This window comes from Natrix helvetica (genome assembly GCF_964273705.1).
Source record: "Natrix helvetica genome assembly, chromosome: 4".
In the NCBI taxonomy this organism is placed as follows: domain Eukaryota; kingdom Metazoa; phylum Chordata; class Lepidosauria; order Squamata; family Natricidae; genus Natrix; species Natrix helvetica.
In genome coordinates, this window is record NC_138550.1 from 15,473,520 (window position 1) to 15,501,149 (window position 27,630).

At 37.9% G+C, this 27,630-nt stretch overlaps 1 protein-coding gene across 1 annotated transcript; it reads left to right on the forward strand.

Moving 5' to 3' along the window:
* On the forward strand, window positions 1-27,630 carry CEP126 (centrosomal protein 126). Its single transcript, XM_081951236.1, has 12 exons — window positions 1-545; window positions 4,219-4,338; window positions 5,100-5,242; window positions 9,815-9,896; window positions 12,567-12,756; window positions 15,063-17,160; window positions 18,896-19,057; window positions 21,026-21,150; window positions 21,584-21,671; window positions 23,420-23,575; window positions 25,048-25,112; window positions 27,174-27,630. The coding sequence occupies exons 1-12, from the start codon at window positions 277-279 to the stop codon at window positions 27,267-27,269; spliced, it is 3,594 nt and encodes a 1,197-aa protein (XP_081807362.1). The 5' UTR covers window positions 1-276; the 3' UTR covers window positions 27,270-27,630.

Genomic DNA, 27,630 nt, shown 5'->3' on the forward strand with positions numbered 1-27,630 from the left:
TCCCCTTCAGCGCCGGGCTCGGTTGCCGTGGCGACGAAAGCGGCGTTGCCGGTTGCTAAGATGGCGGCCCGGCGGCCGCGCGGCTCCGGAGCCCGCTGAGGGGCTTCTCTGGGTGCTTCCCAGGCGGCAAGTGGGGCTCGCGGGGACCCCACTGCGGGCGGTCCGAGGAGCCCCGAACGCGAGCGCCCGAACCCTGTCAGACCCACCGCGCGCCGGGGCGAATGACTGGGCCTGTGTAGGGCGGAGAAGAGGATGGCGGCGGAAGGCTAAGGCTGGATGGAGCTTGGCGGAGGCGGCGGCGGAGGCGGCAGCAGCAGCGGCGGAGGCGCTTCCTACTACCCCACCTCCTGGAGGCCGGCGACCGCGGTGGCGGCAGAGCGCAGCAGCCCGGCTTTGGGGAGGGCTCCCGAGGAAGTTGCTGCTGCCGGAGCCGACCTCTCCGCGGCCGCTCCAAGCTGGAGGAAAGGCTTGTCGGAAAGTGCCCCGCCACGGGGGCTTGGCCGCCGATCCTTGAACGCCTTCGTCCCTTGCACGTATCCTCCCAGGTAGCTTGGAAGGCAGCCGGGGTTTTCGGCTGGAAAACAGGCGGGCAGGGCGGGCTGCATTGCAAGCTGAGAGAGGCGTGTTTTAAAACCGGGCTTTTGTTTCTAATCGATTTTAAAATCTCTGGACTGCAACTCCCAGAATTCCCTCCTGCTAGGGAATCGTGATTTGGATTCCATTCAGTAGAAGGGAATGCAGCTAGTCCTTGACTTACAGCAGTTCGTTTAGCCACGATTCATAGTTAACTGAAAAAAAGGGACTTGGGACCGTTTTTTAGAACTGAATTGAATTGAATTCTTTATTGGCCAAATGTGATTGGACACACAAGGAATTTATCTTTGGTGCATAGGCTCTCAATGTACATAAAAATCCAAGATATATTTGTCAAGAATCATTAATTGTTGATATATTAGATAATTGTTGATATATTAGAAAGAGGCAAAAGAGATGATTGAACACATGATTGATACAATGTATAATAAGATGCTGTTTTTGCTTATCTTTTATCTTTTGGTTTTTTTTTTCTGTAAAAAGTTGTGAGAATTGGAGAGATTCCTACCTCTAGCACGATGGAGCTGCCAAAAACATTTTTGTATATCCACCTACCCTTTCCCCCTCAAAATTTTAAAAACCAATAAAATTATTTTTTAAAAAAGAATCATAAGGTACAAACTTAATGACAGTCATAGCGCACAAATAAGCAATCAGGAAACAATCAATATCAATATAAATCGTAAGGATACAAGCAACAAAGTTACAGTCCTGCAGTCAAAAGTGGGAGGAGATGGGTGATAAAAACAATGAGAAGACTAATATCAATAGTAATGCAGCCTTAGTGAATGGTTTGACAGTGGTGAGGGAATTATTTGTTTAGCAGAGTTCGAGAAATAACTGTTCTTGTGTCTAGTTGTCTTGGTATACAGTCCTCTATAGTGTTATTTTGAGGGTAGGAGTTGAAACAACTTATGTCCAGAATGTGAGGGCTCTGTAAATATTTTCACGACCCTCTTTTTGACTCTTGCAGTGTACAGGTCCTCAATGGAAGACAAATTAGTAGTAATTGTTTTTTCTGCAGTTCTGATTATCCTCTGAAGTCTGTGCCTGTCTTGTTGAGTTGCACAACCAAACCAGACAGTTTTAGAGATGCAGATAGCAGACTCAATAATTCCTCTGTAGAACTGTATCAGCAGCTCCTTGGACAGTTTGAGCTTCCTGAGTTGGCGCAGAAAGAACATTCTTTGTTGCACATTTTAATGACGTTTTTGATGTTAGATGTCTATTTTAGGTCTTGGGATATGATAGAACCTAGAAATTTGAAAGTCTCTACTGTTGATACTGTGTTGTCTAGTATTGTAAGTATTTTCACACTTATGACCGATGCAGCATCCCCATGGTGATGGGATTTACTTTCTGATTTTACATTTATGATGATTGCACTGTCCCAGGGTCATGCAATCCCCTTTTGCCACCTTCTGACAAGCAAAGTCATTGGGGAAGTCAGATTCACTTGAACAGCCAGGTTTACTAATTTAACAACTGCAGTGATTCACTTAACAAAAATGGCAAGGAAAGTTGTTAAAATGGGGCAAAACTCACAATAAATTTCTCACTTAGCAACATAAATTTTGGTTGTCACTTGAGGACTATCTGTAGTTGGAGTTCAGGATTGAACTGTTATTGTTTCTTAAATATGCTTATGTTTATGGTATCTTATCTGCAAGAAAACAACCAACAAGTCCAGAGAGCATTAAGAAGCCACTATTGTTTGGATTTGTAGAGAGACATTTTAAGGCAAACCCTGTTGTTTCCAGTGCTGTTGTATTCAGAAAGGCATTCAAGAGTTAGGAGGCATAGAGATAGAGATAGAGATAGTATTTGTATTTATTTGAAGTTTGTACCCAACAGATGATTGGATGGGAAAAGAGTATGCTTTCATGGGTCGGAAACAGAATAAGGAACTAGAAGCAGGGAGGTCAAATTGGAAGAATGTTTAAAGATGGTAAAACAATTTGCGAACAACTTAAATTGTCTAGAAAGGATACGAAGTTATGAGTAGTATTTCTAGTTATCATTCCATGCTTTTCAGCGCTTGAATTTAAGGAGTAAGGAATTGCAAAGAGATTTAACAGGATTTTTGTAAATTTAAGGCACAGGACTGAAAATAGAAGATACAATTCACTGTAGTAGCCAAGTAGGAAATGGATCTCAGAATTATAGGATAATGTCAATTAAAATGTTAAATATCTTTGGTAAAAAGTTTGATTCATTAGGAAGGGAATTGAAACTCAAATTGCCAGGGTGGTCTAACATAAATCTGTAGTGCTACTGTACTTGGAGTACTGTATGCAGCTCTGGTCATCATTTCTGAAAAAAATACTGTTCAGCTACGAAAAGGCAAGCAAAATCACTGGAGGATAGAGGTGCTTCCTTATAAAGAAAGATTAAAGCACCTGGAACCTGTTAACTTGTGGCTAAGATATGTAAGGAAATATATTACAGATATATACAGTCATGCACGGTATTGAAAAAGTGGATCGCTTTTCTTCCTTTTTCACAACTATAATTTAGGGTTAGCATGTTGTGCAAATAATAATTGCCTACTGACTATGCAGTTTAAAAGGTTACTATACACATTTGATTAATGTGGGATAGGAGTTGACGTGAAAAGGAAGTTTTATACTTTATGAATAAAATGGTCACTTTCATGATTTGCATGCATGCATAAGTCTATGTATACTGTTGATGAAGATTTTATGTAAATAGAAGAATTTCAGTATTCATTTTTAATTCATGCAAAATGTGCAGATTGCTTCAGAAAGCTAAAATGGGCTTGAACCCTCTGTCAACTGGACACTCCATTGCAAATACTGATTTTACAGTAATGCATTATGGTAGAAGAAGGATAATCCTTAAAATTGAGAGGCAGTTTGTTTTAGTGGTTAAGGCATCATGCTAGAAACTGGGAGACCATGAGTTCCAACTCTGCCTTAGGCACAAAACCAGTTGGGTTGCCTTGGGCTTGTCATTCAAAATGTATGTAGTATACGCATTTCCTCTAAACTGAGCTTGGAATAATATTTCATTTTTTAGATTGACTAATGGAAAAAGAGCAGGAATCAGAGTAGGGAATAGTAGTCAATTTCTCACAGATTTTTTAACTATGTTTCTGAACTCATCTATAAGTGACACAGAGCAAAATGACAGCAGGTGGACCAGGTTTGCTGATACTTAATTATTCAGTAGGTAATTTAAAAAAAAAGATTGTGGAGATTTACAAAAGAATATCTTTAGTCTTGTTGTAAAGAACCATACTGGAGCAATCAGAAATTTGTTTTCCATATACATTAATAGGCTTTGACAGAGATTTATGAACTGTGTAGATAGTGCAAATAAAATGTTTGTTTAGTATTAACACTATAGGAAAACTAATTCCATACGTGTAAATATCTAAAAACAGTTAAGGTTTGAAAGCCAAATTAAAATCTGGTTCATCATTTGAAGTGAAATTTGAAGAATAAATGCCAATAAAATGATTCATTGTTAAGCAGTAGAATGTAAAGAGGTTAGACAAATTCATAGAGAACAGGGCTACTCTGGTCTGTAATTGTTATCAAAACTAGAAGCTTATACTCTATTTTTAGGATTTTTGCTAAAGTTTCTTAATCTCATAATCAGAAATCTAAAGGTTCTTCTTGAAAGAGATTTATCAAAAGAGCGTCATGAGTTGCTGAAAGACCAAAGATTGTTTCGTAATCGAGCAAGAAAACATTCTATAGAAACAAATAAAAGAAGGAGGTATGTAAATAACGGGCTTGCTTTTTTTTTTACAGTAATGCAGATTAACTGTTCTCTGTGTATGTTGACTTTCCAGTGTGGTATATGACAGAGCAAGTAGCAGCTTCTCACAGTTCAGTTCCTTTATAAGAAAAGAAGTGTTTTGGATCTTTACTAGGTCTTGTTTGAGTGGCTCTATTTTAAATCAATAAAACTTTTACATCGATACTGTAATGAGAGTTACTGGATAGTGATCTTTTGAAATCTTAATATCATGACAATGCATTTTGTTATTTAATTTATATGATTTATACAGCCGCCCATTTCACAAAGGTGACGTAAGGTGGTATACAATCATTAAAAACACAAAAATTAATTGTTAATATATTTATTTTTATGATTGCAAGGTGCAACATGCCTCATAGGAGCTTTTTCAGAACTATTTTCTGTGGTAATAGCCCTAGTTTATTCAGAATAAATTTGCAGAAAAATCAGAAGGCGTACATCTGTTACTTCTGGAATGTTCATTTTCAGCCACTCTACAGATACTGCTAAACAAATTACTATGGTGGGACATATCATGCCTTCAGATAATCAGAATTTTCAAGATTTAGAGTCTGTTTTGTAAATAATGTTAATTGTCTTTAGACCTTATATTACTGTCTTATATTTTTCCCAAAAGATAAATATAAAATTGAAGAAATAGGTTTTTTAATGAAATGGACTCTAAATTACACACTTAAATGTAGTTATTATTATTAAAAGCTATAGTTTTTAAATAGACAACTTGAAGAAAAATGGAAAGAGAGTGAAGAAAAAGAACAAAAATTTAGAGAACAAATATTGCTGCAGAGGAAACTGAAACATCAGGAAGCAACTGAAAAATTCCAGCGCAGCCATATTTCGTCTTCACAGCGCAAAAAAGGTGGGTAAATTAATTGTACAGTTTAAATACAATAGCAGAGTTGGAAGGGACCTTGGAGGTCTTCTAGTCCAACCCCCTGCCTAGGCAGGAAACCCTATACCATTTCAGATAAATGGCTATCCAACATCTTCTTAAAGACTTCCAGTGTTGAGGCTGTTCCCCTGATTAATTGTTCTAACTGTAAGGAAATTTCTCCTCAGTTCTAAGTTGCTTCTCTCCTTGATTAGTTTCCACCCATTGCTTCTTGTTCTGCCCTCAGCTGCCTTGGAGAATAGTTTGACTCCCTCTTCTTTGTGGCAACCCCCGAGATATTGGAACACTGCTAGCATGTCTCCCCTAGTCCTTCTTTTCATTAAACTAGACATACCCAATTCCTGCAACCGTTCTTCATATGTTTTAGTCTCAAAATATAGTTTATAATATAGCTTGATATCAGTTAATGGAGATGTTGTTATTTTGTGCCTTCAAGTCAGTGTTAGCTCCTGGTGACTCCTGGGTTAATGCCTGCAGTTTTGTTGGTAAGATGTTGAAGTTGTTTCCCATTGCCTCCTTCCAAGGGCTGAGAGTATAATTGACTGAAGGTCACATAGCCACCTTCAGGGCCAAGGCAGAACTAGAATTCATGGTCTCCTGTTTCTAGCCTGATGCTTTAATCGCTACATAAAGCTTGTTCTGCCAAATGAATATTAATCAGTCAAATAAATGTTTGATCTTGGAGAATTCCATAGAATATGTTTGAGATGTACACAGAGATGAAAAACAGCAGTGAAATTATGTAATATTAGAGGGTAATTATGGTAGCTTGTGTATTACGGAGACCTGGTTGGGCCATGAGGGGGGTGTTCCCCTTAGTGAACTATGCCCACCAGGGTTCCGGGCGTTTCACCAGCCAAGAGCCCAGGGCAGGGACGGGGGGATGGCAGTGGTTATTAGGGAAAGTCTCGGACCTCAGGAAGCCACTGTGCCTCAGATAGGCGGGTGTGAGTCCCTTTTTGTGAAATGGGGCCTTGGAGTTCAGGTGGGCCTTTTTGTTACGTACCTGTCTCCCTGCTATGTTTCATCGGCCCTGCCAGAGCTGCTGGATGTGTTAGCTGGATTGGCGGTTGATTTCCCTAGGCTTATGATCCTGGGGGATTTCAATCTGCCTTCCATTGGCAAGACATCCGAGTCAGCTCAGGAGTTCATGGCTTCCATGACAGCTATGGACCTAACTCAGTTAATTCAAGACCCACCCATAATAGGGGACACACGCTCGACCTGATTTTTGTCTCTCGGCAGTGGATGAATGATCTAGATTTAGGGGATATTTCTATCCAACCCTTGTCATGGTCTGATCATTTCCTCATCAGGCTTGACTTCCATACTGCTACCCCTTGCCGCAGGAGGCAGAACCAACAAGATGGTTCCGCCCCAGGCGCCTGATGGACCCTGAAAGGTTCCTGATGGAGCTTGGGACTTTTCCTGAATCTCTTGCTCACAACTCGACCGAAGCCCTAGTGGAAGCCTGGGATAGGGTGGCCACTGGGACCTTGGATCACGTTGTGCCTCTGCGGCCTCTGACCTAGTGTCGATCCTGGGTAGCTCCCTGGTTTACCGAGGAGCTCCGGGAGATGAAACGCCGGAAAAGTAGCCTAGAGAGTGGTTGGAAGGCCAGCCAATCCCAATCTGATCGAACACTAGTAAGAATTCATATTAAATCGTACTTAGTGGCGATAAAAGCGGCAAAACGGCAACATTTTTCTGCTCTTATCGCGTCCGCAGACAACTGCCCAGCCACCCTGTTTAGAGTGACCCGCTCCTTACTTAACCAAGGAACTGGGGAAGACCCCTTGCAGGGTAGGGCTGAAGAATTTGTTCAGTATCTGCAGGATAAAATTGCTCAGATCCGGACAGGCTTGGACTCTGACTGGGTAGATTCGGGTGAGTCAACGGAGATGAATCTTGTGGAGACAATCTGGGATGAGTTTGACCCTGTGACCCCCAAGGGCATGGACAGGATTATGGGGAGACTGAGTGCTGCCACTTGTGTACTGGACCCGTGTCCCTCTTGGTTAGTTTCAGCTTCCCGGGAGGTGACACGAGGCTGGCTCCGGGCAATTACCAACGCTTCATTGAGAGAGGGGTTCTTTCCCACTGCCTTGAAAGAGGCAGTGGTGAGGCCGCTCCTTAAGAAGCCCTCCCTGGACCCAGCTTCTTTAGCCAACTATCGTCCGGTCTCGAACCTTTGCTTTGTAGCGAAGGTTGTTGAGAGTGTGATAGCACGTCAGCTTCCCCAGTACCTGGATGAGGCTGTCTACCTGGATCCATTTCAGTTGGGTTTCAGGCCGGGTACAGCACAGAGACGGCATTGGTCACGTTGGTCGATGATCTCTGGCGGGCCCGGGACAGGGGCTGCTCCTCTGTCCTGGTCCTATTAGACCTCTCAGCGGCTTTCGATACCATCGACTATGGTATCCTACTGCGACGACTCGGGGGGTTGGGAGTGGGGGGCACCGTTTTACAGTGGTTCTCCTCCTACCTGTCGGATCAGTCGCAGTTTGTGTTGACTGGAGGGCAGGGATCGACCCTGAGGCACGTCACTTGTGGGATGCCCCAGGAGTCGGTTCTCTCACCCCTCCTGTTCAACATATATATGAAACCGCTGGGCAAGATCATCCGTGGTTTTGGGGTACGGTATCATCAATATGCTGATGATACCCAACTTTTCATCTCTACCCCAAACCACCCAAATGATGCCCTCGATGTGATGTCCCGATGCCTGGAGGCTGTGTGGATCTGTATGGGGAGGAACAGGCTCAAGCTCAATCCCTCCAAGACTGAGTGGCTATGGTTTCCATCAACCCGATTTGTGCATCTTGTTCCATCTTTGATGATAGGGGGAGAAATTTTAGCCCCCTCAGAGAGGGCCCGCAATCTGGGAGTCCTCCTGGATACGCGGCTTAGTTTAGAAGAACACCTGATGGCCGTGACCAGGGGGGCATTTTACCAGGTCCACCTGGTACGTCAGTTGTGCCCCTTCCTGGATCGGGATGCTCTGTGCACAGTCACTCATGCTCTCGTCTTTTCTCGCCTGGACTACTGCAACACTCTCTACATGGGGCTGCTCTTGAAGAGCACTCGGAGGCTTCAGCTGGTCCAGAATGCGGCCGCGCGGGCTATCATGGGGGTATCTAGGTGCTCCCATGTTACACCCCTTTTAGGCAGCCTGCACTGGTTGCCGGTTGTTTTCCGGGTACGATTCAAGGTATTAATTATGACCTTTAAAGTGCTCCATGGCTTAGGCCCAGGTTACCTGTGAGACCACCTACTGCCACCAGTAGCCTCCCACCGTCCAGTGCGATCCCACAGAGCTGGTTTCCTCAGGGTGCCGTTGGCCAGACAGTGTTGGCTAGCGACCCCTAGGGGGAGAGCCTTCTCTGTGGGAGCACCTTCCCTCTGGAATGAGCTGCCCCCGGAGCTTCGCATAATCCCCGACAACTGGTCCTTCCGAGGCGGCCTAAAAAGTTGGCTTTTCCAGCAAGCCGGCCTGGCCTGAACAAAATAAAATAAATGCTTGATTTAATTGTTAATTTTAATCCAATTTTTAAAATGTTATTGTTCACATTAATTGGTTTGTTGGATTCTCTATCTAATTTCTTTTTAACTTTTGCAATATGTGTTTTTTTTGACGTTGTACGCCACCCTGAGTCCTTTGGGAGAAGGGCAGCATATAAATCCAATAAACATAACATAACATAACATGAAAGTTTTTCAGGTTTTCAAAATAAGATCATTTGTTGACCTGAACTGTATCTGCGGTCATTCCAGTTAACTAAAATGAGGAGTCCTCTCTGAGCTTGCTTGTTTTCTTGCAGACATTTCATTACCCTAACTAGGTAACGTCATCAGTATAGTAAGGAGAGCTGTTTGCTATTAGTTTATAAAGTTCCTGATTTCAGAATGGTTTTCTGGAGTGTGGTTTTTGCATGGTCTGCATTTGGATGTATTTTAATAGGATCTTTGGGCAGTAGAATGTTATAGCAGTTGGGTTTTTTTTTAAATTTATTTATTTGCCTGTTTCCACTTATGAGAACAGGGGATCAGGGGGTGGATGAAAATGGATCAGAGAAGGAAGCTGCCAGCCATCCTGAATGTGCTGAATGCCAGCCATCAGGATTGATGTTGATGACCAGTGTACTATGACTAAGTAAGGCTTGATTGGGATAAGGCTCCTGATCTAGGAGATGAAATGGCTGAAGTTAGGGTATTAGTATATTGAGGGGGTCAGGCAAGCAGAAAGATTCCAGTGGTGATGGACAAGAGGAGATAAGAGGATTTTGGAGAGCAGGCCATTCCTGGGGAATGTCCAAAATCTGGTACTGAACCTGTATTCAGGATTCCTGTGGTCATCCCTGGATGAGTTGAGTAGAAACTAACCTGGCGTTAAGCAACAGCACCTATAACCCAAGGCTACATACAGTCCAAAGAATAGTGCATGGAAACACTAGACATTTTTTTTAAAATGCTGATACTATCCATATTGTATTAAGACTCTGATATTTAACCAAATGTTTTGCCCATTTTTCACTATAGTACAGAGAAAGCCAGAAAATAAATTGGATGAAACCCAGAAATTTCAGGTTTCAGGATTATCATCATCTAGAGTCATTGGAAGGTAAATTATTTTACTTAATTCAGAAATAAGGTCAATGAGACAGCAAATGATGATGATGAAATAATAGTTGCACAAAAATATCTGACATAAATTAGCTAATGTTCTGAAACTATAGTACTATTCAACGAAAGTATAATAAAGAGGATTGCTAATACGATATTTCACTGTAGTTATTCTTATGCTTACAATTAGATTTTGAATCTCTTAACTTCTTTGCTTTAGGTATTTGTTATGTAGAACTCTGAAATACCACAGATATTGCCAAAATTCCTTTCTTTAAAGTTTTAGTTATTATGCTGGCTGTACTCACAGATTCTTTTGGGGAACTTGATACTATTTATCAAATTCTCTTAATTTCATAAGAAGGAATTATCTTCAGCTCTGAATAAACCCCTGTGTTCTGAATGTTCTTATTTGTCCTGTTTTATTCTTTGATCCTTACTAGTTTCATACATACTAAGTTCTTCATTTCAGATATAACATTGAGTTTATTTATATTTATTTTTAGCTTGTGTCTTCATTTTTTTTATAATGTCCATACAAACTACAAGATTCGGTTTCATTAAGATCTAGCTTTGACACGAACAGTCTAGCTCATGTCAAATCACAGGCCATTTAATCAGGGCTGAATTCAAAAAAAGGCTCGGAAACTTGAAATTCTGTTCCTCCCATTATATAGCATATAAACTTGTCAAATGGCTTTGGATTTTAAATTTGAAAAAGAATAAGATAAAATGTATTGCTATACCAGAATTTGCTGGGGATAAATCCATCAGGATTTCAGATGCAAAAGTAGTAGGAGGATTTTGATATCAAAATTATTAAAAATGTATATAACCGTTATTCAAGACAGGGAGATAGATAATGGGGACAGTACTTGCAGGCACAGCCATCCCTTTTGTGGGAGTGAATTTTTACAGATAGGTGCAAATGATTCTATGTATGAGATTTTTTAATATATTGATTGGATAAATATAACATAAGCTTCTTGGTGATCAATTTATATAAAAATTGCAGTCATTGTAGAGCTATGAAGTGTGGATCAGTGTGCATGAATTTTTGAAAGAAGTTAATAAAACCTAGTGATGATAAGTAGTTTATTTCAGCATTCACACTCTGGTTTGTGTAGGTATTGTAGAAAATGGAGTACAATGGCAATGTGTGCAATGAAATCATGAGCTTGCATTAGGTACGATCTTGGCAAACTTCATCAGGCTGATTGAATGGTCATTTACCATCAACATTTTTCAATGATAAATGTGGCACAGGAAATCAATATCACTTAGCCTCATATTTTTGTCATTCTGTGTCTTCCATATTGACCATTCCAAGTCTCTGTTTCTTACGTTTCTGAGAAGTTCAGTCTGACTTGTTATGCCATTCTTCCCCATTATCACTTGACTTCTCTGTTCCTGTTAAAATAAATCTTTGCTCTGCAAGAGGGGAGGAAGAAAAAGAAAACCCAGTGATCTCTGTAGGCAATCTCTCCCATGCCTGGCCCATTTCCCACCCAACCCTCCCCAGTGGAAAGATTGGAGAACGAGGTTGCTTGTATAGCACACTCGGAGCTGCCAATGTTACCACATTTCTTTCAATGTATATTCCCTATTGTGTGTCTGCTTACTCTTTTCTAATCACTTTTCTCCAATCTCTTCACTCTGTAAGGGGGAGAAAAAACAACAGGTGAGGTATAGGACAATAGGACTATAATGGTGATCATGTGACTGTGGGATGCTGTGAAGGTCATAAATGTGGGCATTGTAAACTTCATCGGAACTTCAAACAGCCATTGAATGAGGCAATTAGTAAGTGAGGTTTACCTGTGTCAAATGCGTACTACTATTCTTAGTTACAAACTTATATGAAAGAGTTATGTTTCCAGGTACCAAAGCATAAGGAAAATAGAACAAAAAGGAAACTATGTAAAAATGGACATGCAGGGAGAAAATGCCATTATAGGTATTTAGGAACACAGTGTTGTATTTATTTTCTGTTATAAATTATATGTTCAAAAATACATTTCACATTAAAAGAATAACATAGTTTTTTTAATAGATTTTTTAGATGTGTCTGGACAGGGGTTTAATCTGTTTTGTTAGGCTTGTGAAGGACCATCCTCAAATTGAGGTACAAGTTATGCATTATTACAGAAGAAGAAGAAAAGATAACTACTGAAAAGAAAATAACTAGGAAATACAAGGTTTTTTTTCTATCTTATTGTAAGGTGCTTTTCTTTTTTAAAAGAAGGTCAAACCGATATGTTAAAAGTACACAGCATCAGAAAATAAACCAGTGGTATAAACTGTTTTTCGACATTTAAATTGCTACATTAAATGAGTAAATAGTATTTCAGTTAAGTATCTAAACATTTCAATTCCATGCATTAACAGAAGGAAGAACAAATAAAGAAATTCATTTTTAAACACGTGTATGCTTAAGAATCATGAAACCATTTCATAACATAGCCGAGCTGCATAGTTTTAGTTCATAGGTTTGGATAATTTATTTTTTAGTAAGATAGAGTTTTTGGGAAAATTATGTACTAACTGTTGGCTATTAGATAGATTCTGTTTTCTAGAAGTTGCACTTCTAATTTGTTTTGAAACAATATTTTGTTCATAAACATAATATATTTATCCAGAAATAACAACAATGTTTCATCCTTCCAAGCTCTATTGGGCCAAATTCCTCAGCTACCAGAAATGGTCCTTTTCAATGGAAACAGAATTCAGCAAAAGCTATTTATGATAGAACACTGCAGGTAAAAAGCAGGATAAACCCATGCAATGGCCAGCTTCTCTTCCAACAAAATCTAAATGAAAAGCAGCATCAATCACAACGCTATTCCGGTAACCCTCAGGTATGATTGCTTTTAACTTTTGATTCTTAAAACAAGAACTCTCAAAATATCTAAGCAGGTGTGCTTAATATTCTAATTGCTTTTGATTAATTCAATAGAAATACCCTGACTTCAAACTAGAATTCCTAAGAAAAATTAATATAACCCTTTCTCACATCAAATAATAAAATTAGATTGTAGCTTTTAAATACCTACTGCAATATTATCTATCTCACTAATGTAATCATTAAAAGAAAAGATTTCACACATTTTAGCTTTTCTGTCCTACCAGTATTATTTATGTTCTACATTTTTGATGGGGTACTTTTTGGGGGTGGATGATAATAATAGAACCAATTTTGGACTAGACACCCTGTCCTTTTAATACTGTGCCCTTGGATGCTCAGAGATCATTTGTGCATGTTGTTTTTAAACAATCCTGCCCTTTTTAAAAAAATAATCTTTAAAAAAAAGCAGTCTTATGTCTACTTTTGAAACAATTATATTTACTATCATTGATTTGAAGTGCTTCAGCTAGTGGCAGAAAGGATTTGTTTTAATTATCAATTTTCCTGCTTTGTCAAGTTGTTTAATCGTCTATCCTTTTAGTGAGATAAATATTTTGGGCTAGTAAATTATTCTGGCTAGGCAATTACTATTCTATTGTACTTATTGTTCAGAAGGCATCTGAGCTAAGGCATTAGAAGGGAAAAGGTCTGCAGTTGGTTGAATTATAAAACAATATTGTGACCTACTTTCCTTCCTTCCATCCATCCATCCATCCATCCATCCATCACAAATTACTGATTTTTTTGTAATGAACCCTACCTAGTTTGGCAACTATAGATAATTCCTTTTCTGATTATTCTACATATTAAAATATAAACACATATAAAAATGAAAATACAAGAGAATAAATATTGAAGTTGTTTCCCCAAATGATAGTTTTCTTATTTTTCAACTATTACAAATGAAGGACCATTTTATTAAATAAAGGTTTGTTATATAGCTTTCTATCACAATATGAATACTGGAAGATATTTGGTTTTTGTTGCCTTCTCTCATGTCAGCCAAAAGCATTGGATGTAACAGTTGACTACATGAAGAAGTGCAAAAATCAGACACTACATTATATTTATTTGTTGCAATTTATTTTGTTCTCTCTGACTTCTCTGTTTGCCATTCTATAAGTCCAGAAGAATTATAAATACCCGAAACTCTTTTTTTAAAACAGCAAAGAATCAATCTATTCCTACCATTAGTATAAATGAATATAGGTAACACTATAAAAATAAATATAGTTTTCATTTTTAAATCTCAGTGCAGTGGCAGCCTCACTGTTATTTTTGTATGCTTATGAATGCTTTATATGTGAAAATAACTTTCTATTTTTTTCAAGAAAATCCATGTTCTATAATAAACATTTATGGAACTGTTAGCACCTGCTCAACATGTTTAATTAGTTCCCTTTTGTAAGTAAGGAAAGAACAATATAAAAATTCAGATCAGTTGTTATAAAATGATATAAACATTCTTAATTTCTGTTTTATGGAGTTTTCCAGCAATAAATATACTCAAATATTCTTGCTAGGTAACATATTTACTGGCTTTGTCTATCACAACCAATTTCATAGATAATATATCTAAAGTTATAGCATCAGAATAGAAATATTTTCATGGATAAATAGATGATATGAAAATGGAAGAACTGTAGACATGAAATTATAAAGATAAAAAAAATTATATATGCCAATCAGTGGTAGGTTGCAGGCGCTACGCCCCGGTACAAGCGTACCGGATCCTGCCCGGAGCACCGGGTACCATTCCAGTACGGTGCTCTGGAAGGCCCACCCACCCACCTGGGCTCCTTACCTGTGCTTTAAGGTTTTGGCGCTTCTGTGCATGTGCATGATGCATACGGCGCCTGCGCGATGCTCCACGGAGCAGCTGGAGTGTCATCAAGGCTTGCGGAAACGTCATTTGATGCTACAATGCATGTGCGCGCCGCGCACATGCATGTGGGTGACTCTGGGGCCGTTCCAACCGTACCTGTTGGAACAAAATCCGGAACCCACCACTGTTGCCAATGCTTAATGTTGAAAATCATGGCACCTTAAAATTGTGGTACCTAATTATGAAGTTTTCTGGTGTCTAAAAGAAATAAGTCAGTCAAGTTGGCACTCAGTCAGTGAACTCATTTTATTGCCCTGAACTACTGATCTAAATATTTATTACTGTTTTTCATGGTATTTTTGAGTTGCCTCTGAAACTGTTTTGATGGAATCGTGTTAAATTATCTTTGTATTTTATTTATTTTTCTTGCCCAGGATTTTCATCAAGAAGTAAATGAAATAACCTGTTCAGGGAGTGTTTGTAGTGATGACAGCCTTGAGGATAAAGAACAAAATGAAAGTTGCACGGCACCTGGGAAAGCCTCATCTTTATCTACTCAAGAGGAGTCTTCCCTCCAGCATCCAGAAGGATCAAAGAGCAAAAGTAAACATTTCTCTGCTGAACACGATGATACTTTTTCTAAAAATCAGCATGTGAATAATTGGCTCAGAAATTTAAAAACTTCAAATATTCAGACGGCCTCCCCTTTCCGTGATATTTTAATTAAATACAATGTTGTCCCATCTGATGAAGTCAGATGCAACCCTGACCTGAAATCATCAGTGCCAACTTCATCTGAACAGAGAGAGTCTGAGACGTGTGCTTCTGATGGTAATCTAACTTCTGTAGAAAATAAAACAGAAGACAAAAGCGTTCTGTTGATATGTCCATCTTCAAACACAATTAGCACAGGGGATCCTTTACCTGCTGACAGCCCTGCAGCCAAATTGCATAAAGTATGGCCCAGCCCTAATCCTTCTCCTGCAGCTTCGGAACAAGAGAATGTTGAACTTTCTGAAAACAACAGAATTTCATCAACAGAAATTTTTAATCCCAATGTAGATTTGCCTAATGAGCAGTGGAACGTCACTTCCTATTTCAGCAACAGCTTCTTACTTAATTGCATGCAGAAGGGGAAAGATATCCATGCAGCAAGGTGTACTGAAGATACAGATTGTGTAACAGAAGGTAAAGGTGAAAAGCATTCTGACCATGTTAACGTTGAAGCATCTACATGCGAAGAGCCTTCTAAAGGCAGCACTGATCAGCACAAAGACTGTGAAGAAGGGAAAGAGGCTGAAATTATTATACCTGTGCCCCAAGCAGAGGTAGCAACTAATGTATCTGACCCTGAGCAGCAGAACAATAGCAATATGTGTGAGAGAAAAGTGATGAAACTGCCAAAAAGCATTTTAAAAAAGGAATCTAAGTATGAACTTGGGTGCTTCAAAGCAATGGTGGTAAACAGAGGTATCAAATTTGGACATCCGCAGCCTGTGTCTTCTGTTAGAGACAGTGTTGAATTGGCAAAAATAAAAGGGAAAGATGGGGAAGTTCAAAGGAATTGTAAAAAGCTTAGGTGGTTTGATGAAATTAACAGAGTAGTGGAAATTAATGAAAAAATTCCAGAGTCCTGTGTTAGTGACATAGCTCAGGCACAACCCCAAGCACCTGGGTTTCAAATTAAAACCACTTCTTCTAAAACTAATCTAAGAAGTATTCCCTCCTGTTTGCTCAATTCTGTTTTTCCAGAAAATAATTCAGAGAATTCTCAAATATCTGCCAAACTTGCTACTGTTGGAAACTCAGAAAGAGATAATGCAGTACACAATGTCTTGGTGCCCAAAGGATATCATATCGCTAAACAAGCATGGATGGCACCAAGAAGTGAAGAAATGATACCTTTTATTTATAATTGTGAGCCTAAAAATCCAAAAACAAATCCACGGAAAGGTAGAATGAAAACGATCAAAAGACCAAAATCTGCTAAAGTCCCGTCATCAACCATAATAACTAAAAATCGGAAGAGTGCCATTATCCGACCACAGTCTGCTAACGAAGCTACTAAGATTGTAAGAGCTCCAGGCAAAATCATAATACCCCACCCTCCATGTAAGCCTATACAAAGCAAAAAACCAGATGAAAATCCTACAGATGCCTTATGTCAGTCATCGAATGCGTGCAAGCCTTCCACAGATGCCGAAAATAGTCAGAGTGACAAGAATCTTTTGCCTGAATGTCAAACCTTGGCAAGAGGTTATACAGATGACCCTTCAACCTCAGGTAGTGCTTACCATTCTCAAATAACCATGATCAGACCTTCTTACAGTATATACACCTATGAGCCTTTGACAAAGTCAAAGTGCATTATAAATTCAATCCCACCAGTTGTCCACTACAGCAATATTTCAAGGAGAAGTCCCATGTTCTCAGAAAATGGATTATGTCCGGATCGTATACCAACTGATGAAGAAATCACAATCTTGTGGCAAGGAGTACATCGTGCATTGGTTCAAAGGGATGGTGCTGCTGGTAAGATGCATCTCATTTTTTAAATTTATTTTTTGCATAAGAATCGTTTACATTTCGGATTTTAAAAAATGGGCACGGAATCTCTTCACGGAGAATGAATAATTAAGGGTCACAGATATACCAAAAGAGACTAATTTAATTCCAATTCAAAATAAGCGGTCCTTTTCCTCTTTTGTAGGTTACTGTCAACAGTCTCCTCAGCAGGGATACATTTTCCTCTTTGAGTATTATAAATAAATAATAAATAAATATTTATTTCTTAGCCGCACCCTCTCCCGAAGGACTCGGGGCGGCGTACAATGAAACATATGAAATAAATATGTGGACAAAACAAACATATAACAGAGACATATACCGAGACATACACAAGGAGGAGGTCGGCTGATGAATAAAAAACAATTAGAATACAGTGATTAAAAAACCCCTAAATAATTAAATATAATTAAAATACCCAATTAAAAACCCGTCAGGAGCGATATGGTTAGATCAAAGTTGAGCCAGGCCAGCTACTTGGAATAGGTGGGTCTTAAGCTTAATACGAAAGGAGCGGACAAACCTGGGGTGTGGAGAGGATTTTCCCTTCAATCCTAAACTCTGTTCTGTGGATCGGCCATGGGTGCAGCATGCCCACCATATTATAGTGGCAAAAATAGAATCCAGCAAAGCCCACTTATTTTTTTTTTAAAAAGTTAATATCTAAATAAAATAACAGAGAAGGATGTGTCAGCTAATAATGTAATGGGTATGTTTTTTAGTAGCTGTAGCTTCTGATTTTTTTTATCATAGCATGGTAATACCAGACGCTGAATACAAATAGTCCTTGACATTATGGAATTATGGAAGAATGGATCCTGCCCATGATGGTCATGGCAGCATAAAAAGGGTCACCCACACGACTGATCTGATTTTATGACTATTTTGCAGCAATTGTTAAGTGAATGCCAAGGTTATTAAGTGAATCCATTGTTCGGTGGCAGCCATTTTTGCTGAAAATAGGCGTTAAATGTCAGTTTTCAGCAAAAATGTAAACCACAGTCATGTAATAGCGGGATTGGAGGAGATGACTACGCGGGGCAGGGTGGGGGGAGGGCTTCAAATGCATCATCAGTCATCAACCCTGCGTGCCTACAAGAGATTTAAGCCCAGCCCACCTGGAAAGCCGCCTAATTCCCACTCATTTCCCTTGGTTGTTAGTAGCTCAGATTTTTGTAGCGAGCTTAAGGTTACAATAAATCTTTATAGCTGCCTGAATCTCCTGATTTCCCTGGCACTTGACAGGGATGCTGCAAATGGCTATAAAAGCAGGCCAGTTGCTGAGCGTCTGAAATGCAGGTGTGTGATTGCAGTGGGGGTATCTGTTGTAACTTGGGAACCAGGTTGTAAGTACCTTTGGGGCAGTTTGTCTTAACTTTGGTCATTAAGCAACTACTGTAAATCAAGGATTACCTACAACCATAATCAGACTATCTTTCTCTAACATCTACATCTTTATTGTCATAGATAAAACTGTTAGTCTTAAAGCAATTATTGTTAATATTATTAATACTATGAGTAGTGATATTAATAATGGCATTAATAGTTCTCTCCCCCTCACAGGAAACAGGTACCGGTACCAATATGCTTGTTTGTTTTTAATAAATTCAAATGTTATATTCCTGGTTTAAGAATAATAATTCTCAAGATGAATTAGGCTGATGTAATTGGATTATTTTCTGGTTTCTTTTATTACTTTCAGGTGATTCACAGCATTATGCTTCCTTATGCAATAATTCAAATAATGGTGACTTGCAGCACGCTAGATCTAATGTGTCTCACATCACTATAGATGGTGGCCATCTGATGAGCAATATGAAATCAGGTGTTAGGGTGAATCCTATTATGTCTTCCCAACCAAGTGGTAAGATGTTTGTTGCCAGGTTTTTATGTTGAAAGAATGCCAAAGGATACACTAAGTGCATATCTTCCAGTCAGTGAGCTCTTTATGTAATTCAGTAAACCTTCTTTTAATTCGTGTAATATCTAGAATTCTGCCAATTTTATCAGCGTAGGTTATTTTTTAGTGTGTGAAAAGCTTATGAAGGTGTATATTAGGAATAGGTATTCATATTGGAGGAAATGTTAGTGATGCTTTTATTCAATAATTCTTTCTTCCTTTACTTGTATATTACTTGGGACTGTTTCTGTTTCTCTTTTCCAGAACATTCAGACTAAAAATGCTGATCAAGTTTTAAAAAACCTATACCAGAAATGAACTGATTATGATTAACAATTTTCTTTAGCTTTCAACTCTGCTAATTGTTGATGTTTAGAACCTGCTGCTACTGATAAACCAGAATGCTGGTTGGTTGGTTAATCTAACCAAAGCATTCAACCCTAGTGGTTGATAACCATGCCTTAACCATTCTCATAACTTTCAGTTTAGGCATGTAATTCATTGGATGAACCCATATTTTGGAGGAAGCAGCAGATTCTATTTTCAATTTCTTGTAATAAAAACTTAAGTTCTAGTAAGACTAAGAAAAGCCCTGCTATACACTTTGGAAAAATTATGCCTCCTTCAAAGTTGAACAAAAATCAATGATTGAATCTTATTTCATTTTTTAGAAGGAAGGTGCATCTGTTGAGAAAACGAGCACTGGTTTCTAATCCTTTTTCTCTCAGTGTTCTACTAATTTTTGTTTTTCCTTATACTCTCATTGCAAACTTGATATACAAAAGAAAGTGGGTGTGTATATGTATATGTATGTGTGTATATATATATGTATGTATGTATGTATGTATGTATGTATGTATGTATGTATGTATGTATGTATTTGTTCTAATCCCAGTAAGGGTATGGCTAGCTGATGAGAGCTAATTAGCTCGAAATAGATCTATCCTAGTCTCCCTTTATTTATTTATCAGTACAATTACAACACATACACACACACACACACACACACACACACACACATATACATATACACACCCACTTTCTTTAGGTGTGTATATGTATATGTATATATACATATACATATACATGTATACACACCCACTTTCTTTGGTATGCCCAGGGGTTGTAACACAAATACATACATACATAGATATATATATATATATATCACAAATGCAACATATATATATATATCATATGTCATACCAGGGGTTGTAACACAAATACATACCTATTTCCCTGGCTCAACTGATAAGGAAGAGAACCCGTGGCTTAGTGGTTAAGACTCCTGCCTAAGATATATACAGATATATATAAATAAATTTTATATATATATAAAATTTAGGAAATCTAGCATTACCAAAATAATTTAAAGATTAAAAAGAGATTATGCGATCTATGCATTTCTTTCCTCACTTAATTTAGGTGATTGTTGGGTTAATTTGGGTTTATGTATAATTTGTCTGGTGTGTGTATGTGTGTGTATGTATATATATATATATATAGATATCGTTTTATAGATGATGATAGATAGATAGATAGATAGATAGATAGATAGATAGATAGATAGATATAGATAGATGATAGATGATAGATGATAGATAGATAGATAGATAGATAGATAGATAGATAGATAGATAGATGATAGATAGATAGATAGATAGATGATAGATAGATGATTGATAGATATAGATATAGATATTTGTTTTCGTAGATTTTCACGGGTGTAGGTATGCTGGTTTTGTTGTATTCGGGTCTTTTCCGTGTAACCTTACACGGGAAAAGACCCGAATACAACAAAACCAGATATAGATATATGTATATAAGTTTTCAAAATAGCTTATAACAAATACATACAGTTAAAAATCGCCTGATAAGACAAATTTAAGATAATCAGTTCTATTTTTTGTGAGGCTTTTGCATTACTTTCAGCCCATTTTGCTTTTGCAAGACGAAAACAAATTAATGAAAACAATGAAAATAAACGCAAGGCTCTTTTAGAACAGAGGAGACAAATGTCAGCCTCTTCGGCAAGGAAATCTACTGGTGTTGGACAGGTAGGTCTTATAAATTATTGTGTCAAAATATCAAAAATAGCTTTTGGCCAAAACATCACATTAAAAAGTCCCATAAGTAAATACAAAATATTTGGAAAAGAGTCCAGATAAAATAGATGTAAAGCAAACTGGATCTAACAATAATAGCAAGTTATGACATTTATATGTATTTTATTTGTACAAGCATTAAAAAACATTGCCATTATTTTTATTAATAATAACACCATCAGTACACTGCCTTTTTTTAACCAACATTATTTGTTTTCACCTAATGGTACATATTTTACATGTAATCACTACAGAGAGCAAACTGTTTCATGTACATTTTACATTAAATTTCGATGCATAAAAGTTTATATACATTTTATGTAAACAGACTTGTAATTCATTTTGATTACATTTTTAAAAACAGCTTGACAATTTTTTTATGTAGAATATATCACAAGCCCCAATGCAAGTGCATTCTCAGTGTATGTTCGAGCCAGTCCGAGTCGCAAGTGGTGTCAATAATTCTGATGAAGGTAATGCAGCATATTTCAATCTGATTTGGGATCTAAATAATTAGATCATCATTCATTCCTGTAAGTGTCATTCTCGATCTTTATTAATTGTCAGAGTTTCGACCAATGCCTAAATAAAATCAGGAGCCTCAAGCCATTGTGCAAGAAAAATCCAGTTGTTTATTAGGAGCACCATGTCAGTACAACCTAGATGAAGCCAGTTCTGACTTCACCCAGTTCACGCCTTGCCTCTGACCCTGTTGCCCCCTCCCCCCCCAAGGTGTGTCATCAGTCACATTCCCCAATGAAGCAATTTCACATGTTTTAGAAGTCCCTTCCGGCCGTTGCAGGTCTCTGTGGAGCTGGCCATGACTTTGGCTGGCTAGGATGTGTTTTGTTTTGACTGAGGTGTGAATTCCCATCCCTCTGCCCATGGCAACTCAGGAGCAGGTCAGGAAAGGTTCGCCAATTGACATTAATACTGATTGGGACTGGCCTCGGAGGAAGAAGGTGAACCAACACAAAACTGTGCCACCTACCCCCAACTCCCAAAGTCAGCCCAAAATGATATTATGGTCAATGGTACTGAAAACTGCTGAGAGTTCAAGAAGAGCAAGGATGGATGCACAACTTCCATCAGACTCCCACCATAAATTGTATATAAGGACGACCAGTACTATTTCTGTCCCATATCCTGACCTGAGACCTGACTGAAAAGGGTCCAGATAATCCATTTCCTCCAGGATCCCACCAGGGAAGGTGGGAGAACTGGACAAAATGTGTTCAGAATAATGGGATCCAGCGATGCTTCTTAGGTCAGTGCACACTAGCGTCTTGTAAAAAAGAGCTGGAAACACCACTTCCAACAAGGATGAATTTACTATTGCTGGGTTTCATCCGAGCACTTCCTGGTTGGCCTTAACCAGCCAGGATAGGCATAAATCTAATTCGCCGGTGGTAATGTTTGCATTCCATAGGACACTTATCCACTTCTTCGGGTCCAGCTGAATGAAGCCATTCCCAGATAACTGAGTAAATCCATCCCCTGGGCATTTCTACAGGACTTGCACCACATTTGGCAGTCAACTAGAAGCAAAGCCGAACAATTTTATCCTCCCGATGCCCAGAGAATTCCTCCGCACAGCCTTGCAAGTGAATCTCCTGCCCACCATTTCCAAGGATAAGAGCAGAGAAGTTTTGACCCTTTGCTGCTCTTACTGCTACGAGTCTAATCTTAATAGCAGCTTTAATTCGTATTTGGTCAAACTCATTTTTGTTCTTCCCAATTGTGTTCTGAGAATGTCTTGTATTGAGAAATTAAAATAAACATTACACTGGAACTCTGAAAAGTTGAAGGTATGCATTTGATGTACACTAACTCAGATATATAGATATGTTACTGTCAAAGAAACAGAACCAGCCCTGGACTGAGATGATTTAAACAATCAATGTGATGTGCTTTGAGGGGAGAAAAACTATTCATTGTCTATTTATGTTTCATGCATTCTGTTTCAGCAGCCCTACAACAGGATACTAATAGTGCCACAATGGCACTTTTCTTAGCTGTGAATAAGCAGTTGCTTAAAAACCTATTGCAATAGTTTCAAAACTTTGAAAGGTATATTTAAAAAAAAAACATTAAATGCAATTGCCAACCCAGATATTTCTAATGCACCTTTCTTAAAAGCTTTTCACAGTATATATTTTTGTTCTAAAATTCAGATGGTACTACACAGTACTAATACCAGAAAACCTTGTGAATTTGTCAGCTGCAGAAGGTGAAATTTTGACTGGTTTGGATACACCGCAACCTTATAGGCAGATTGCAGTGCGAAATAGACCACCACGGCAAGGAATGAGCGCTCTGTCATTTGAAGAGCACAAAGTTCTTCAGTCCCTTGACCGCATCAACCACCGGCTACAGAGTAGGTATTCTGAAAATTATGCACTCAATGGCACCAAGGTGATTTGACAAGTCACATAAATGTAAACAAGTATGATTCTCTTTTCTTTTTTTGCCTTATGTTCATTGCCAAGCAGGAACTTCAGGTCCAAAAGTCACTCTTGATGTGAAACGCAGGTAGGATGTTTCACTTGAGTAATTAAACTTAGTCATAAAATATTACTTTAAGTAGGTTTCATTTTAAACTGTGAGGCCAAAGGAGCAGTCTCTAAGTCAGTGGAATTGAATGGCTGCTAAGATGTACTATGTTCCTCCCTTGGAAAATTAAAATCTGTAGTACTATTTGCTCAGGTATTATTACGATAATATATTAGCATTTTAAGGCAAACCATACTTTTCTCCTATTTTAGAAATTTACCACCAATCAGTATAATACTTTTTGGAGATCAGCTGATAGCCCTGTGTGCTCCACAGATAAACAAATATTGTTAGGAGATCTGAAATTAAGTGGAAAATATTAATGGAGAGGAAAAGGGGAAGAAAATTTTAAAAAATGAATAAGCCATTGCCATTTGTCTTTAAACCCATTTCTATCAAGTTATCTCATTATATATTTGGAAGACAGAAATAAATACATGTTTTGATCGGCAGCTGATCTGTAGTAAGGGTAATCCTGTTCAAACAAGAGGATAGGAGGACCAAAATGTAATAAATGTATTATTTCATTAACATGTAGATTTTATTAAATATAAATACAATTAAGTAAATCTGATTAATATTATTCATCCCCTACATTTAGCCATTCTTCCCTTCTATAACATTTTTTAATTGTAATTTGATGGTAGCCCTTGAAAGTAGCGTGAAAATTTTGTTGAAGTCTTAAAGGTTTATCAGGCTATTTACCACGACAGTAGAATATTCAGCCCTATAAAGAAGAAAAAGAGGATGATGGTGATGATATTCAGTTCTAAGTCGTGTGAAGGATGATAGATTAGTGGAAGCTGATTATAAATCAGTATCACCTAAAAGTTGAAAAATAAAAATATACAATTACATTGGTTGTTAGATCTGCATTGTATCAGCAGGTGGCGGTACTCGACAACCTTGTCATGGCTCAGCAGTTCAGCAGGCCCTGGACTGAGTATTACTGGGATGGGAGACTTCCAGAAGTGCAGGCTAGAATGGGAAGCCCAGAAATGGGTAATGTCAGTCCATTTTCATATGGCTGTCAAGAAGGCTACACAAGCAAGTGTGTCTCAAAAGAGATTTAATAAGTTATTAAATAATGATTGATAAACAAACAGTCTCCTTAATTAAAATTCAATTATTTCAAAATTAAAATGAAGTTTGATTCCAAAATAAAATGCTTTACACACATGCACCAATTAAAAATAATACTCTAGATCACATAATATTCAAGGGAAAGACTATACAGGCCACAAGTTATTTCTTACCATACAATTGAAGTTTTGTAATTATTTTATGCTCTCTTAGATGTTCATGAAACAATTAACAAAAACCCATCTTCTACAAGTGTTTTGCAGACTATTTCCCCTTTGGTAAGCATATTCGTATAACGTAACATTAACTAACATTATAATATTATAAGCTAACTATATTAAAACTTAGAGTTTCCAGATGCATATAGCTTGCCGCTGTTAGAATGAGAACGATGGATTTGGAATTTCGTTCTCAATCTAATCCACCACAATTTATTTCCTCTATTGCCTAGTCATATTTATAACAGCAAGTGTGATGCTCAAAAGGAATTGATGACTGCTGCTATGTGAGAGCCTCAAATCTTATTTTCCCTATCAAGTGGGAGCTCCATACATATCAAATATGTGCTCCTGTATTATTGCTTCTTGTCCATTTCTCTCACTGACCCTTAACTCACCAAGTTTTCAATATCCAGATTCCAGTTAAAAGGAACAGTAGAGAAGAAACCAATTGTACTCATGAAGTATGTGTGTTCCGTGTGCTATGTGTCTACTTCTAGAGTCACTTTATATGGAGAGGAATTAGGCTATAAAAGAGAAAAAACAACAGTCCGTATGAAATTAGGCTGTCTGTACACACTGTCTGGGAGAGAGAGGGGTAATTACTATTTCAAGCCAGAGACCAGTACAAAGTACATAATTTATTACTCTAAAGTAAGAAAAGTGTAATACAAACAGAACTTTAATGGGAAGATCAGCAATTTAGTCAGCAATTGAAATAAGGTCTGCATGGAAGGAAGGAAGAGGGGGAGAATGAAATTGCTTCCTAATAAGAAGAAAAAAAAACCTGTATTTTTATAGTTAACTTCCATTATATGAGGGAAGGGAAAACCAAGGGTGAGAAAATCAGAAGAGCAAATCACAAATATTACCTGTTCTAATATGGACACTTGGGAATAGAAGGTCAAATTTGAGAGCAGGCAGTCTGGATCCTTCTTGAGTTATTTGCAATAAAAGAGAGAACACTTGAGCCTTGCAGGTTTATTCATGCGATATCAGCATTTCAGCCGAAATACTCTAAGGGAGAACATATATTTTGCCAAACTCTATATTGCTGGAGCCCTAACTAAATACAACATTAAATAATAAAGATGTGGATGACAGCTAAGGAGAGAAAGTTGAAGAAAAACTGAATCAGACCTCTATTTTAGAATTCCCTTTAAACATCGTTTCCCCTAAATTAAAGAATAGAGATAGCCATAAAAAATGAGAAAGTTTAGCTCATAGGTTTACTTAATGTACCTTATCTAGAAAAAAATTCTACCCTATTAAAATGGACTAATGTCCAAGTAAAATTATCAGCTGGGAATAGAGAATAAGAAAGAATAAAACTATATTGATATTATAATAAGGCAAATTTCAGTCTTTATATTACAAATAGATATTCAACATTTCAAATAAATATATATTGAACTTGCAGCTGAACTGCAGATTTCCTATATTTTCTTTATTTCCATGCAAATATTAGTAGGTAGTTTGCTTTATTAAGTGGGACTCAGTGACTAAGACGCTGAGCTTGTCGATCAGAAAGGTTGGCAGTTCAGCAGTTTGAATCCCTAGTGCTGTATAACGAAGTGAGCTCCTGTTACTTGTCCCAGCTTCTGCCGACCTAGCAGTTCAAAAGCATGTAAAAATGCAAATAGAAAAATAGGGACCACCTTTGGTGGGAAGGTAACAGCGTTCCGTGCACCTTCGACATTTCGTCATGTCAGCCACATGACCACAGAGATGTCTTCGGACAGCGCTGGCTCTTCGGCTGAAATGGAGATGAGCACCGCCCCCTAGAGTTGGGAACGAAAAGCATACATGTGCGAGGGGAACCTTTACCTTTTAGCTTTATTAATTTGGGTTATAATCTATGTTTATTTATTTGGAATAAATTCAACTTGACTCAAACATATATAAAATTATATGATAACATCACTTTCCAATTTCTGTTCATCATTATTTTTCCCTAGGATTGTCCTTTGCTGGCTTTGGTGTATTTTATTTTTTCTACTACCATACTAGCAAATATGTTATCCATGTTAACTTGGATTTAAACTCATATTTGCAAATGGCTTATATAATACTGTGGGTGTTTTAATGTATATTTTTAATGTTTGCTTTTTATTCTTACAGGTCACCTCTCCCTCATACATGGATATAATGCCTCACATGCAAAGGTATAGGAGCATATTGGATGCCACCCATAGCTTAAAGCAAAGAAGATACTGACTTGGCCCTAATAAAGTTTGCTGAACAGATTTATATAATATTGCTATATTTGTAACATAATTATTTGCAACGTGCCTTAAATGCTATTTTTTTAAAAAAAATCTTCAAAATAAAGATGTAACACAAGTATTGACTGCTTGTTACCTAGTTTACATTTAGGGCAAAATTATTTTACATATGCACTTTACTGTAAAATGTATTGTATTTTTTTAAGAATGGAAATACCTCAATTTTAAATGAGTGGCAGTTTGTAAATTTACTGTAAATTTTAATTAAAAGGAAAAGAAATTATTTTGCTACTGATTAAAATTATGTATGAGTTCATCTCCTAACTTTATGGTTTTCATTAAACTCTAATAAA

Bases quoted from the DNA above. Each gene is read 5' to 3' on its own strand.
- CEP126 (XM_081951236.1), top strand. From the start codon at position 277: ATGGAGCTTGGCGGAGGCGGCGGCGGAGGCGGCAGCAGCAGCGGCGGA. The intron at 4,339-5,099 runs GTATGTAAATAA...GTTTTTAAATAG, and splicing joins GAAACAAATAAAAGAAGGAG to ACAACTTGAAGAAAAATGGA. The intron at 17,161-18,895 runs GTAAGATGCATC...TATTACTTTCAG, and splicing joins TCAAAGGGATGGTGCTGCTG to GTGATTCACAGCATTATGCT.